The 15,151-nt window shown below is 45.8% G+C and overlaps 1 protein-coding gene across 11 annotated transcripts in view; it reads left to right on the top strand.

The window, feature by feature from the left end:
- The window catches only part of TNS1 (tensin 1), a 608,338-nt gene that overhangs the window by 433,337 nt on the left and 159,850 nt on the right, over positions 1-15,151 (top strand). For all 11 annotated transcript variants that reach the window (XM_068246095.1, XM_068246100.1, XM_068246098.1 and 8 more), the window contains 3 exons: positions 3,241-3,290; positions 8,549-8,720; positions 8,829-8,879. In XM_068246095.1, coding sequence (XP_068102196.1) covers positions 3,241-3,290; positions 8,549-8,720; positions 8,829-8,879 — 273 coding nt within the window. The remainder of the gene's footprint in view (positions 1-3,240; positions 3,291-8,548; positions 8,721-8,828; positions 8,880-15,151) is intronic.

The following is a 15,151-nucleotide window of genomic DNA, read 5'->3' as shown; positions in this document are numbered from 1 at the left end:
CAACAATTAACACAAAAGAGAAAGAGTTGGCCCTGCATGAACCGCACCACAAAGTATTGAAGTACAAAAAATAGCCTTTATTAAACCATACCAACAGTAAAACCATTTAAAAACAAATCACACAATGTAAATAATGCCCTCAACAATTGCACAATAAATACTGAATGGTATATCTATAAACACCTACAAGGTATGTGAAGATGATACAGTTGTATGCCAGTAGCGGTGTAGAAGTAAAAGAGTGAAACGGAAGAGATCCAAAAATAAAAATGGATCAACCTGTGAAGGTGAAATTCCCCAAGTCACAATTGAGTGATATTCAGACCCTGTATCCAAGATGGATAGGATGCCCAAGTGTAGAGGCCAAGCGAGGCCAGGCAGTGAAGAATATAGAGCTCGGAGGGTCAAGCGTGAGTGCAAAGCTTACCGGCATGCAGCTGTACGGAGGGATTAGTGTGTGGGAGCCAATTACTTTTTGATGGTGCTCGTCCGCTCCTCGGTTTCCGTTCAGCCTCCCTATCAACAAGCTGAAAAATAGGGTACAATTCCGCCAACCGCCTTCTCATCCTAAAGCTAAGTACACACATGCAATTATAGTCACTCATCTGGGGACAGTGCTGTACAGACACATCTCTAGCCTGCAGGCTATAGCAATGCTTTCAGTTGTTGTGGCAGGGGGGCATCGGCACAAGAGGGAAGGGCTTTTCATGATCAGGGGAGTGAAAATAACGTTGCGATTGATTGGAGGTCTTTAAGGATCCTGAACGCCGGACCCTTAAGTGATGTCGGACGGCATTGTACACGCACTGATTGCACAAACGATTGTCGTTCAAAACGGCCGTTGCGGCATCGCATCTGCGCAATTCCCATTACCCTCCCATTTTCATAGGACAGACCGGCGAATAGGGAGTCAGCCCAGCAATCTGTCTGTGTATTGATCAGAGTAAACCTTCATCCTAAGCAACCCAAAAAGTCTATTCTGGATATTATTTGTCTACTTGTTTATATGTGAGGGATATGGAGGCTGCCATATTTATTTCCTTTGAAACAATACCAGTTGCCTGGCAGTCCTGCTGATCCATTTGGCTGCAGTGGTGCCTGAATCACACCAGAAACAAGCATGCAGCTAATCTTGCCAGATCTGACAATAATGTCAGAAACACCTGATCTGCTGCATGCTTGTTCAGGGGCTATGGCTAAAAGTATTAGAGGCAGAGGATCAGCAGGATAGCCAGGCAACTGGTATTGCCTAAAAGGAAATAAATATGGCAGCCTCCATATTCTTTTCATATGAGTTGTCCTTTAAGAGAAATTGATGGGAAGGTTTAGCAAAAATGGTGCCCATATTATATTATTATTGATTTATAGTGCCAACATATTCCATAGCAAACTGTTGTTAGAAGTGTTAACCTCCCTAACATTATGATTATTTCCAGATTTGGGATCTAAAAGCCGTGCAATTTTTCACAAGCTCTTAGACCCTAAAAACAAGAAAAAAAACATACCACAGAGAGATCTGCAGCATCTCCTGCATATAACTCACTCAGGCTCGGGATTACCGCTAAGGAGGTTACACTGATCGATTTTCCCTTTCAATTTTATGCAGATTTGATCACTCTGCCCCAACATGTCTTATTGATCAATTTTCGATTGATTTTGACTGAAAATGAATTGTAACTATTGCTTAGACAGGATGAAAAATTTCCGTTGATTGAGGGCGGGGCAGGAGCGATGGTCGATCAGTGGGTCACAGCGTTGTTCTGCATCAAATGGTGCAACGCTGCGGTTTGATCGATTTTCAATAGATTTCTTGACTAGAGCTATTGAATATTGAGGTTCTGATGGTTTTGATTATTTCTAACATGACCTCCCAATGTTTAATACGCTACTGTGTAGAAAAGGATTAAGATGTAATGGGGCCCTGGGAAGATAGCAGTTTTTGCCCATTGCTGGTGGTCACCTGGCTTTTTTAGTTAGATTTGGTGGGGCTAGCATCCAACAGGCCCCTAGGCTCTCTCCAGGCCCTAGGCAGCTGCCTAGCATGCCTTGTGGATAGTCCAGCTCTGCTACTGCGTCCTTTGTTTTTTCTAGGTTTTGGAATATTCCTTTGAAGGTGTTGATCCTACCTCATGTTAAAGGGAATCTGAAGTTAAAATAAACTTATGATATCATGATTTGTATGTGTATAAATTAAATCTTTAGAATCCCCCTTGAGGAGATGGACTACTCCAAAATCTGTCAGATCTGTCAGTTTTTTACGCTCTACTTCATACATGTCAAACTGCGGCCCGTGGGCCAAATCTGGTCCTCAGAGCGATCAGATTTGGCCCTCAGGTGGTTTCCCCACTTAGCACCATGTTTGGCCCACTCTTGACCACCAGTCTAAGCCCTAGATTACCAGGGAAGCCATATGGGGAGGGGGGCAGCACTAGAAACCAGGGAACTGTATAGGAGAGGAAAGGGGGCCACTAGACACCAGGGAACTGTGTAGAAGAGGGAATGAGGGCACTAGACACCAGGGAACTGTATAAGGGAAGGAGTGGGCCACTAGACATCAGGAAACTGTATAGGGGAGGAAGGAGGACCACTAAACACCAGGGAACTGTGTGGCATTAGACACCAGGGATCGTTATATGGGAGGGAGGTGGCCACTAGACATGGAGGTTGGCCTGTGACTTGGTCCCGGAGCTCAATTTCGGCCCACTTTGTATTTGTTTGATACCCCCGGTGTACTTGAAAAAGATCATTTATAGTGCATTTGACGTGGGCGAAAAGTATATCTTATATGTATATTTTTAAAAATGTTTTAATTTTTTTGCACTCATGGTCCTTTAAGGAATAAACTGTCACGCTGGTATCCCTGAGGTCAAGCGTCCCGCGGCGTTTCAGCGACCGGGTCACTATGTGTCACATTGCTGCTGCAGTTTCAGAATAACGCAGTAATGACTTTATGATCCTGAACAGCATTTGATTAGAAATGGTTTTCCTGGGTATTTGTGGTTTTTGTATCTTCTAGTAAACGCCCTTCTATAGATGCCTGCTGTGTGTATTGATGATCTGTTATTCACTGGCTTATTGCACGCAGCAAACTAGAGCAACCAATCGCATCTGACCTTTTAGCCGGCAGCGTGCACAGCAATGAAGGAGGATCGTGATTGGTTAGTGCTTTTTGCCCAAGCAGGACTTGTTTTCTTATAAGTAGTAGTGATGTTTATGGGTTGTTTCTTTATTCTCCCGCAGGGGTCCACTAAGTCCTCCAGAAGTACACAATCCCGCCGCAGGCCATCAAGGTGAGGTTGGAACCTGTTTCCTAATTCTTCTTTCTAATTCATTACATCAATTCAATGTTTTAGAAGACTTTATTAAAAGCAACTTTTCTGGGTGGACATGTGCTGTAGCTGAAGGGAGAAACTAAGACAATGTAAGTTAGTTGCTGGACATGGATGATAAGGGGGAAGTTAGAGTTAGATGCAGGAGGGGAGTGTTATGTTAAGGAGGATGTTAGAGTTAGGCTCAGGAGGGGAATGTTTAGTTAATGGGTGAGGCCAGAGTTAGGTGCAGGAGGGGAGTGTTAAGCTACGGAGGAGGTTATTAGTGTAGGAGGGGAGTATTAGGTTATGGGAAGGGGGAGGTTAACGTTAGGTGCAAAAGGGGAGTGTCCGGTTAATGGGTGAGGTTAGAGTTAGGTGCAGGAGGAGAGTGTTAGATTATGGAGAGGGGGTGGTTAGATTTAAGTGCAGGAGGGAAGTGTTAAGCTATGGGGGATGTTAGCGTTAGGTGCAGAGGGGAATGTTAGGTTTTAGGGAGAGGGAGGTTAGAGCTAGGTGCTGGAGAGGAGTGTTTGGTTAAGAGGGAAGCTAGAAATAGGTGCAAAAAGGGAGTGTTGGGTTAGGGGGTAGGTTAAAGTAAGGTGCAGTAGGGGAGTGTTAAGCTATGGGAGGCTAGAGTTACCAGTAGCTGCAGGAGGGGCGTATTAGGTTATGGGGGGAGGAGTTATTGAAATGATTGGTGGGAAAATGAACACTGAAACTGGTCAGGAAAACACCATTGCAGCCCCGAAACACTAAACATAAACCCCATGGCTGAAATGTAACACAAAGTTCAAAGGTGCAGGGGATGTGAGGTGGCCATCTGTAGAGTGTTGGAGGAGCAGAGAGAGCAGCTTGGGTAGTATCTGTGGATGAGATTCGAGATGTATGAAGGGGAGGTATGGTGGATGGATTTGTATACCAGACAGAGCAGTGTAAATGTAACTGAGGAGGGCGGGGAGCCAGTGAGGGGACTTGGGAAGAGAAGAGGTGGGAGGAGTGAATGAGCCTGGCAGCGTATATAAAGCATGGCAGGCGGCAGAGTCTGGTCTCAGGAAGTCCAGAAAGGAGGGCATTGCAGAAGTCCAGTCGGGACAACTTTGGCTCTATATGAGGGCCTTTTTCATTATGAGATGAATACATTAGACTTGCTTTGAAAGCACTCCGTTTTAGTTGTTGCGTTTAGACAAGACCAATAACATTTATATCGTGCTTTTCTACTGGTGGACTTAAAGCGCCAGAGCTGCAGCCACTAGGGGGCACTCTATAGCCAGGAGCAGTGTTAGGGAGTCTTGCCCAAGGTCTCCTTACTGAATAGGTGCTGGCTTTCTGAACAGGTAGACCTGAGATATGCACCCTAACCTTTTATATATGGTATAAGATTACTTTACTGGGGGCACTTGTCGGGCAGAATTTGCACGCTGGAAATAAACTTTGTAAAGTCGGCTTGTACTTTTGGCAGCGATGTTGAAATAATAGGAATGATGGCAGTTTTCACTTTGAACACAGTTGGGGATGTGCACCCTTTGGCATAAACAGCTGCTTCCCCGTCCGCGCCGTATGCAGGGCGAGGCCGATCGCATTGCTCGCCCCCCATGTGATCCGCCAGAATCTAGCATGCAAATCTCCCCAGCGAGTACAAGAGGCAGAAGACAGGGATGTTTATGTACACGGCAGCACATGTGACACCCACATCACGCACTTTGTTTCCTGCAGAACGGAGCTTGTCTGTGGGGACTGTGTGCAGCAGACTCACATTCACTGAATAGTCAGCTGTATGCGGTCCACTGTTAGTCATGGAGAAGGTCAGAACACATAACAACAAAAGTTGCTTAGGTAATAACCTTTAACCACTTGGGTACCAGCAGACTCTGGCCCCTTAAAGGGACCCTGTACTGAAAAAAACATCCCCTGGGGGGTATTTAACTCAGGAGGGGGAAGCCTCAGGGTACCAATGAGACTTCCCCCTCCCCTGTAGCTGCAGGCAGTCCAGCGCTGGCTCCCCCGAAGTCTCCGGCAATCCTCCCTCAATAAGCACTGAATTATTTACCTTCCCTGGCTCCAGCCGGTGGCGCTGTTGCGGCTCTCCGCACGGAAATAGACAGAAATAGCCGATCTCTGTCTGGTCCGCTCTACTGTGCAGGTGCAGGAGACTTGCGCCTGCGCAGTACAGCGGACCGACAGCGATCGGCTATTTCCACCTATCTCCGTGCTGAGAGCCGATACTGCGCCTGCGCTGGAGCCGGGAAGGTAAATATTTACATCACCGCTGTTCCGAGGGGCACAGCGAGACCACCGTGGGGCACAGGAGGACAGGGGAAGCCTCGATAGGATCCGGAGGCTTCGCCCACCCGAGGTGTGTACCCCCCAGCGGAACTTTTTTTAGTTACAGGTTTTCTTTAAAGGAATCATCAATCAAATTGTGCTTCCCCATGATATACTTACCTGGGGCTTCCTCCAGCCCCTTGCAGCCGACCCACGCAGCATCTCCACTCGCAGCCGCTGGTGCAGAGGGCAATCTCCTTTACTGCGCCTGACTGAGCTCCGCTGTCAGTCAAGTGCATGTTGTCTGCAGCGGACAACGTAGACTTGATTGAAAGTGGCGCTTGCGCAGATGCAGTAGAGGACGACCTCGAGGTCAGCCTCTGCACCGGTGGGGCCCCCGGGCCGCCGGCGGCGAACCAAGATGTTCGCAGCCACCGGCCCAGAAGAAGTTAAAGAAAACCCCAGCCGTCATGTCCGATCTGCTCTCTATCAATAATGGGATTGATTTTTTGCAGTACTGATCGGAAAATTAATCCTGTTATCGATCAGGAGCAGATCAGACATGCAGAAATTATCGGTTTAATACGTCGGACTGACATGAAATTGAATGTTGTGTGCTTAGCATTACTGTCCCCTGGCCATTTACTGATGCTGGCTCCCTGCACACACTGCGTTCGATGATTCCGATTTTTAAACGTTTTTTACTTCCGATTCCGATTTTTAATCGTTACTGCATGCTGCGTTTTTTCCTCCGTTTTTCTGTTGATTGCATTCAGGGAAAATCAGAATTGCGAATCGGAATCGCAAAACTGATTTGCAATGTGCAGGGAGCCTGATAGTGGTTACCCTCCTTGTTTGATACAGTCATTAGATCCAGACATCCTTTTTACATTGCAAAGCAAGTGTGACTTTAATGAACTGAATTGTGTCTAGTTACAAGTTGCTGTGTACACCCAGAAATCCCCAACGTATAATGCTGGGAATACACAGTTTTGAGCCATTAAAGAGAATCTGTATTGTTAAAATCGCACAAAAGTAAACATACCAGTGCGTTAGGTGACATCTCCTATTACCCTCTGTCACAATTTCGCCGCTCCTCGCCGCATTAAAAGTGGTTAAAAACAGTTTTAAAAAGTTTGTTTATAAACAAACAAAATGGCCACCAAAACAGGAAGTGGGTTGATGTACAGTATGTCCACACATAGAAAATACATCCATACACAAGCAGGCTGTATACAGCATTCCTTTTGAATCTCAAGAGATCATTTGTGTGTTTCTTTCCCCCATGCACTGAAGTTTCAGGCTGCTCGTTTCTTCCTGCAAACAGCTTTGCCCTTGTCTGTAATTCCGAAGTATGTGAAAGCCCAGCCAGCTCAGAGGACGATTTATCCAGCTTGTAAAAGATAAGAGAGAAGAGAGAAGCTGCCCTAATCTAAATAATACACAGGCAGTGTGCATAGAGGGGCCTGGAGGGGGGAGATGCATCACAGAACCACAACACTGAAGAACTTGGCAGCCTTCCAGACACAGGCCGACAAGTCTGATAGGGGAAAGATACATTGATTTATTACAGAGACTGTGATAGTAGAAAGTACTGCAGTAAGCCAGAACACATTAGAATAGCTTTTGGAACTTGTCGGATGATAAAAAACAGGATGCAATTTTTGTTACGGAGTCTCTTTAAGATGGCTCGATAGATAATTTCCGACATGTCCGATCTCCCATTCGATTGTTTCACTGCTCGATTCTGAATGGCAGTGAATAGAAAAGGAAAAAATGTGTGGAATCGACTGCGGAATTGAGCGGTGAAACGATCGAGCGGGAGATTTGAGCTGCAAAATTGAGCCATGTATGTCCAGCGTAAGGCTAGGTACACACCATGCAATTTCCTGTCAGATTAACTGGTTGAATCTATCATTTCCTATATGTCCGATCTGATCCTGATCAGTAATGGGTTTGATTTTTGCAGTACTGTTCTAAAAATCAATCCCTTCTAGACCACTGCTAAACCACCAAGAATGTTTTGTGTATGTGTGTGTGTGTGTGCGGGGGGTTGGGGGGGGGGGGCAGCTAGACCAACAGGAACCACCTAGAAGTGACACTGCCCAAAGGGGACACTAGAAATCTTACCGGACTAATTCCGATCTAAAAGGGGACACATCCTAACTAAAACTGGATACTGCCTTTGTTTTGTTTTTGTTGTTTTTTGTTTTTTTTGGGGGGGGGGAGGGGGCACTGCATGTCTAACTGGGATGCTGTATAACTAGAGCAGGCTTTCTCAACCAGGGTTCCCTGGAACACCAGGGTTCCTCGAGTACTCTGCAAGGGTTCCTTGGCATTTTCCCCCATCGTGGGGGAAGTATAATAGAGCACATTATAATAGGTGGTACTTCAACAAGAAGCACTAAATTGGGGCATCGGGAGATGGTATAATGAGTGGCAGTGTAATAGGAGTTAGTGAAATAAACAGCCACACATACTTTTAAAGACCACGCCTCCAAAATAAATGCAGGGGTTCCTCGAGACCAAAAATTTGTTTGCAGGGGGTCCCTGATATCCCAAAGTTATTAGCAGGGTTCCTCCAGGGTAGAAAGGTTGAGAAAGGATGAACTAGAGGGTGGGGGATGTTCAATAAATAGTGTCTGCAATGCATATTACTGGGCCATATTTGATTTGTAGTATGGTGACCATGCATTTCGGTAATCGCTTTCGCTTTTCCAAGGGTTGCCTTGAAAAGAAGTTCTCAAGTGTGCCCTCACTGTGAAAAGTTTGAGAACCACTGTCCTAGGAGAAAAAGTGAATTGCATAGGGCTCTTGTGTCTTTAGCCTTGTAGCAAAAGAGTTGTGGATAGGTGACTATGGCAGAGGCGTTACTGTACACATCATGTGACAGGGGGCACAGATTCAGTACATGATTTACCTGTATGTCTATATTCGTTTTCCATTTACATGTTTTGTTTTGTCCATTCTTGTAGGAGTTTTAGCTTTATTCACGCCATGGAGGACAGCTGTGAACTCGACCTCACCTACATCACCGAGAGGATCATCTGTGTCACCTTCTCCACCGGGACGGAGGAGGCCACCTTCTGCAGAAACCTTAAGGAGGTGGCCCATATGCTGAAGTCCAAACATGGAGATAACTACTTGGTGGGTGACCACTGGCCAGACGCTACAGAGCATTTTCCACTCAAGTCCTGAGACATTCTCGTACCGTGTCTAATTCTTGGCTTCCTTGTGTCTTTCGTTTTGGTTTAGATCTTTAATCTGTCCGAGAGGAGACATGATATCGGCAAACTCCATACCAAGGTAAGATTTATGTTGTAGGTCATTGGCCAAGTTCTCATCAAATGAGGTCATGTTCACAAACCAAGATTAGAGGGGAGAGTCAGAAAAAAAAAGTTACTTGAGATTTGGAACGCCATCAGAAAGGATTTGAGAACCTCTGGAGTAGATTATCATAAGCAAAACCTTGCTGGGGAGATGGAATTTTAATATTATGATGGCTTTAAACTTGGTAAGGAGCAGGGCAGCAGAATGAGGCCAGTTGGACCTGCGTTGTGATAGGTTACTGGAGGACACGTTTGTTTGCAATGAAGATCTTCAGAAGTCCTGTTGTTTTAGACTGTGGCCTACACTAAAACAGTTTTTGGAAAAGTCAGCCACATTTTGGTTTTTATAGTATATTGAAAAAAATAAAAAACACATGCCTATGATTGCCCGGCTGAATGCCCTGGGACTCCTTGGCCCGTATGCAATCCACATTTTCTCCTAGGAGGTATTTTTTAATCTTCAATTTAAATTAACTTTTTAGCACTTGGAAAGAGTACCAAAAAGTAGGTGAAAAAGCAGTGCCGAAATTATTTTGAGTATTTGTTTGTTTGTTGGTGGTGCAGAAGGCATTTTATTTACAAGTTGTGTAAAACACAGGTGAAAAGGGGAATTGCATATGGCCTCTTGAGTATTACTGCCAGGCCTGGATTTACATCACTGGAGCCTATAGGCACAGATGTCCTGGCACCCAAGACTTCGCCCTCAATGAACCTACGAGCCCCCACCATACTGCACCCCAAGTGTGCTGGCTGTCCCAGCTGTCACTTCTCCCTTACTTCCCTTGCCCATCATAGGTAGTTACAGGTGCCCCTTAGTATTAGGTAGCCAGAGCTATGCTTAGTATTAAAGAGACACTGAAGCCAGTTTAAAAATGGCTTTTTACTTTTTATTTATGTGAGGCATGTTTGCCCCTGCTAAAATGCCGCTATCCCGCGGCAGAAAGAGGGGTCTTTACCCCCCAAATCCCCCCTGCAAAATCCACGACTTTCTTGGTCGTGGATTTTGCTGCTCATGGAGGCAGAGCTTTCGGCTGCAGCTCTGCCTCCATGCGCGTCTACCCACAAATCCCCTGGGGCACACTGCGGGGAGCGCTTCCGTGAGAGGCCGAGCTTTCAGCTGCAGCTCTGCCTCTTCATGTGTCCATTAGCGCGTATCTCCGCCCACCCCTCTCAGTCTTCCTTCACTGAGAGGGGCGGGGGAGAGGCGGAGATCCGCGGCTGATTGACGTGCATGGAGGCAGAGCTGCGGCTCATAGCTCTGCCTCCATGAGCTTCAAAATCCACAACCAAGAAAGTCGTGGATATTGCAGGGGGGATTTGAGGGGTAAAGACCCCTGGTTCTGCTGCGGGATAGCGGCATTTTTAGCAGGGACAAACACGCCTCACGTAAATAAAAGGTAAAAAGACGTTTTTAAACTGGCTTCAGTGTTTCTTTAAGTATCTAGAAGTGCCCCCAACTGAAGAGAGGCCTGGTCAGTGGAATGCCGAGACTCGGGTGAGTAACCTCTCATAAGTGAGTGAGTAAATACACCCAGCTCAGGACTCTGCATAGGTAAGGCAGGAGGGAGGCACTTGGGAACAGGGATTGAGCTGCCTTTCCATCGTGAAGCGCCTGTAGGCACGTGCCTACAGTGCCTTATGGTAAATCCGGCCCTGATTACTGCAATAGCTGCTTAGTATTGTTGACAGTCGCTTTGGGTTCAATAATTTGAAATAAATAACACGTCAAACATTTAAAAGAAAACATTAAGTTGGTCCAGCTTATACAATAGTACCAACAGCTAAAAGTAACAGGAATAGTCCCCAGTGGGACGCAGAGCGAAGAGTTTGTAAGGATTCCAAAAGTATATGGCAACATTATTACACCATATAAATAACATCCTTTCAGAAAGTATTGTTGACAGTCACTTTGAATATGGCAGTGATCACACCAGCTGACATGTACACAGTGCTGGAATGCACACAGGCCCACAAGATCCCTCTCCTGAATAACACAAAAGCCATTGCAGGAAAACTAGAAAAACTACAGTGGTGTAAAGTGTTGTGTGAAATTTTGCTTCCTGCTTTGTGCAGAGGGACAAAAACAACCAAGTTTTGATAAATCTAGTAGTCTTTTATACTTTACCCCTACATTGTTTCCATGGTTTCCAGCAAGTTAAGAACGTCATTAATATTCGGTAATATTTAATGTTGTTAGGCTGCAGAACTGTTTTGGTAGTTGTGGAGTTATTTGTATTAAACTGAGTTAAGGTGCCCATTAATTGGTGGGATTATTAGCGAACAATCACATTTTTGAAAGCGCATTCAGATTGAAAGAAAACATCATATTCCGTCCAAATGATATGAAAACAAGTTGCAATGATGAGAATCCCCCATGAGGAGATGGGCTAGTCCAAAACCTGTCGCTTCTGTCAGATTTCTACTACCTACTGTAAGTGACAGCAACATAGGAGAACAGTAACTTATGGGTCATTTTACTTCTTATTTGTATATGTTTAAATGTATTTTAAATTTTATGATTTTTGCGACAGTGGTCCTTTAAGGAAATGATTGGTAATGCAATCGTTTCGGATCTATAAGGCCCATCCAATCGTTCACTTAAAGGACCACTATCGAGAAAAACGGCAAGATTTAAAAATCATGTAAACACATGCATATAAGGTGTACTTTTCTCCCAGAATACAATGCACTATTTTTTTCCCTATGTACTGCCGCTTACAGTAAGCAGTAAAAGTCAGACAAAACAGATTTTGGATTCTTCCATCTCCTCATAGGGCATTCTCAGCATTTCCTTTATTTGTTGCACCCCCTGTAAAGAATTTGTACATCCTCCCTACTCATTTGCAAACTGTTTTGGCAGTTGGGCTTAGCAACTACTATTCAGCAAGCGCTGTTGAAAATGAAGAAACCCTGAGAATCCCCCTTGAGGTCATGGGCAAGTCTAAAACCTTTCAGAACTGTCAAGTTTTAACTACCTACAGTGAGTGACAGAGACATAAGAGAAAATACTTTTATAGTGCAATTTGTTCTGGATTAAGGCTGCTTTCACAGTGGGACGTTACAGGTGCACGTTAGTGCAGCCTGTAACGCAGCCCACCGCACAGTAATGAAAAATCAATAGGCTGTTCACAGTGCCCACGTTGCGTTACATTGTAACGCTGCGCCATAACAGAACGTACTGCATGCAGTACTTTATAAGCGGCAGAGCCGCGTTAGACTGCTTGCACATGCTCAGTAGTGTTGGGGAGGAGCGGAGAGCGGCCGGGCACATGGCTAATTAATATGCACTGCATGTTGTGACGTGCAGTGTTTACTTCCTGGAGCGGCCGCTCTGTGCAGCGATTGGCCGGCGGGACCACGTGATGCCGCATGCGCACAAGAGTACGCATCACGGCATCACTGACGCCAGAGTGAGCTGCACAACGCGGCTCACTCCGACGTCCACATCAGAGAGCACCAGGCGTTGCGTTAGGGGCACGTTATGTGCCCTATAACGTCCCCTAAACGCAACGTCCTGTTGTGTAACCAGCCTAACTGTACATTTTATGCGTATGAATTTTAAATTTTGCAATTTTTTAGGATCGTATTTTTCTTAAAGAATCACGATCGCGAAATTTTTTTTAATTTAAATACATGTAACAGTTACTCATAAAAACTACATTTCTCCTGGATTGGAATGTACTATGAATTATGTTTCCCCTCTGTTGCTGTTGCTTACAGTGGCCAGTGAAAATCTGATCTGGTTTTGGACTAGTCCATCTCCTCTTAGATTTTCAGTATCTACTTTATTCTTTTCAAAAGATTTCCCTGGAAATGCATCTATACAGGAATGCCAGCTGGCCACCAGTTTGCGCACTATTCTAGCAGCAACTGCCATTTAGTAAGTGCTTTTGAAAATATACAAAACACTGGGGATCCCCCATGAGGAGTTGCACTAGTCCAAAACCTGTCCGATTTGTACTGCCTACTGTAAGTGATATGAGTAAAATGCACTATAAATTACTTTTCTCCCATGTTCCTAAGTAGTACATTTCTTCTTAACTATGTATATATGTGTATTTTAAATTGTACCGTTTTTCGCAGTAGTGGGCCTTTACAATCTTACTGTTAATGGGCATCTTTGTTCGTCAATGAGAATCCAGGTTGTTGTAGGACGTGGCCTTATGAAATTCAGGTTACACATGCTTACATCTACAGTATATTATATACTTTCCTCAGTTGAGATCATTCGATCAGATTTGCAGGGATCGTAAGTAATAGGAAGGTCATTCTTGATTGCTCCCATAAACTTTCGCTCTTCAAAGAAACCTCTACCATAGAATTATTTCCCGTCAATTTTCTCCACATAATTCCTGGTTTTCTGATAAAAATGATCCCATATGAGGAAAATAATGTACTGTTACGGGGCACCTTTACAGTAGTTGAATTGTCGGAGCATGCTGGTAGTTTTAGTTCCTCCTCCATAGGAAGGATGTGCGTCGTCGGCAGCTGTGTTATATGGTGTGTGCGAGCAACCAATTACCTCAATTAGCCTACAGCAGAGAGCCCTGATGGAGGCCTCTGATTGGACGAGACTCCTGAGATGTAGGCAGCTGTAGATCCCGGCAGGAAATGAGGCTGGGGCCTGGACTCTGCTCTGACGTCACAGGCCAGAAATATTCTCTTTACCTCCGATTACAAATCTGCTCAATTACAACAATTAGGTCTCTGTTACAGAGCAGCAGTCACTGCCCACTAAGGGCTTTAGCTTACTGACGCAGTTGTATCCGCTTCTGTCCGCTTTTCAGCATCTCTAACATTGAAGTGTAACTGAAAAGCAAACACAACTGTGTCAGTGGCCTCAGGCCCTAATCGCATCTAGAGACAGCCTCAACAACTGGCAGAGTATAGGCAGGAGGACCCCAGTCAGTGCGCACTGATCACATCTAGAGACAGCCTCAACAACTGGCAGAGTATAGGCAGGAGGACCCCAGTCAGTGCGCACTAATCACATCTGGAGACCGCCCCAACAACTGGCAGAGTATAGGCAGGAGGACCACAGTCAGTGCCCACTAATCACATCTAGAGACAGCCCCAACAACTGGCAGAGTATAGGCAGGAGGACCCCAGTCAGTGCGCACTAATCACATCTAGAGACAGCCCCAACAACTGGCAGAGTATAGGCAGGAGGACCCCAGTCAGTGCGCACTAATCACATCTAGAGACAGCCCCAACAACTAGCAGAGTATAGGCAGGAGGACCCCAGTCAGTGCCCACTAATCACATCTAGAGACAGCCTCAACAACTGGCAGAGTATAGGCAGGAGGACCCCAGTCAGCGCCCACTAATCACATCTAGAGACAGCCTCAGCAACTGGCAGAGTATAGGCAGGAGGACCCCAGTCAGTGCCCACTAATCACATCTAGAGACAGCCTCAGCAACTGGCAGAGTATAGGAAGGAGGACCCCAGTCAGTGCGCACTGATCACATCTAGAGACAGCCTCAACAACTGGCAGGGTATAGGCAGGAGGACCCCAGTCAGTGCCCACTAATCACATCTAGAGACAGCCTCAACAACTGGCAGAGTATAGGCAGGAGGACCCCAGTCAGTGCCCACTAATCACATCTAGAGACAGCCTCAACAACTGGCAGAGTATAGGCAGGAGGACCCCAGTCAGTGCCCACTAATCACATCTAGAGACAGCCTCAGCAACTGGCAGAGTATAGGAAGGAGGACCCCAGTCAGTGCGCACTGATCACATCTAGAGACAGCCTCAACAACTGGCAGGGTATAGGCAGGAGGACCCCAGTCAGTGCCCACTAATCACATCTAGAGACAGCCTCAACAACTGGCAGAGTATAGGCAGGAGGACCCCAGTCAGTGCCCACTAATCACATCTAGAGACAGCCTCAACAACTGGCAGAGTATAAGCAGGAGGACCCCAGTCAGTGCCCACTAATCACATCTAGAGACAGCCTCAACAACTGGCAGAGTATAGGCAGGAGGACCACAGTCAGTGCCCACTAATCACATCTAGAGACCGCCCCAACAACTGGCAGAGTATAGGCAGGAGGACCCCAGTCAGTGCGCACTAATCACATCTAGAGACAGCCTCAACAACTGGCAGAGTATAGGCAGGAGGACCCCAGTCAGTGCCCACTAATCACATCTAGAGACAGCCTCAACAACTGGCAGAGTATAAGCAGGAGGACCCCAGTCAGTGCCCACTAATCACATCTAGAGACAGCCTCAACAACTGGCAGAGTATA

Source organism: Hyperolius riggenbachi, chromosome 7 (assembly GCF_040937935.1).
Source record: "Hyperolius riggenbachi isolate aHypRig1 chromosome 7, aHypRig1.pri, whole genome shotgun sequence".
Taxonomy (NCBI): domain Eukaryota; kingdom Metazoa; phylum Chordata; class Amphibia; order Anura; family Hyperoliidae; genus Hyperolius; species Hyperolius riggenbachi.
The sequence above is the reverse complement of the archived record's forward strand: the minus strand, read 5'-3'. Positions and strand labels throughout refer to the sequence as shown.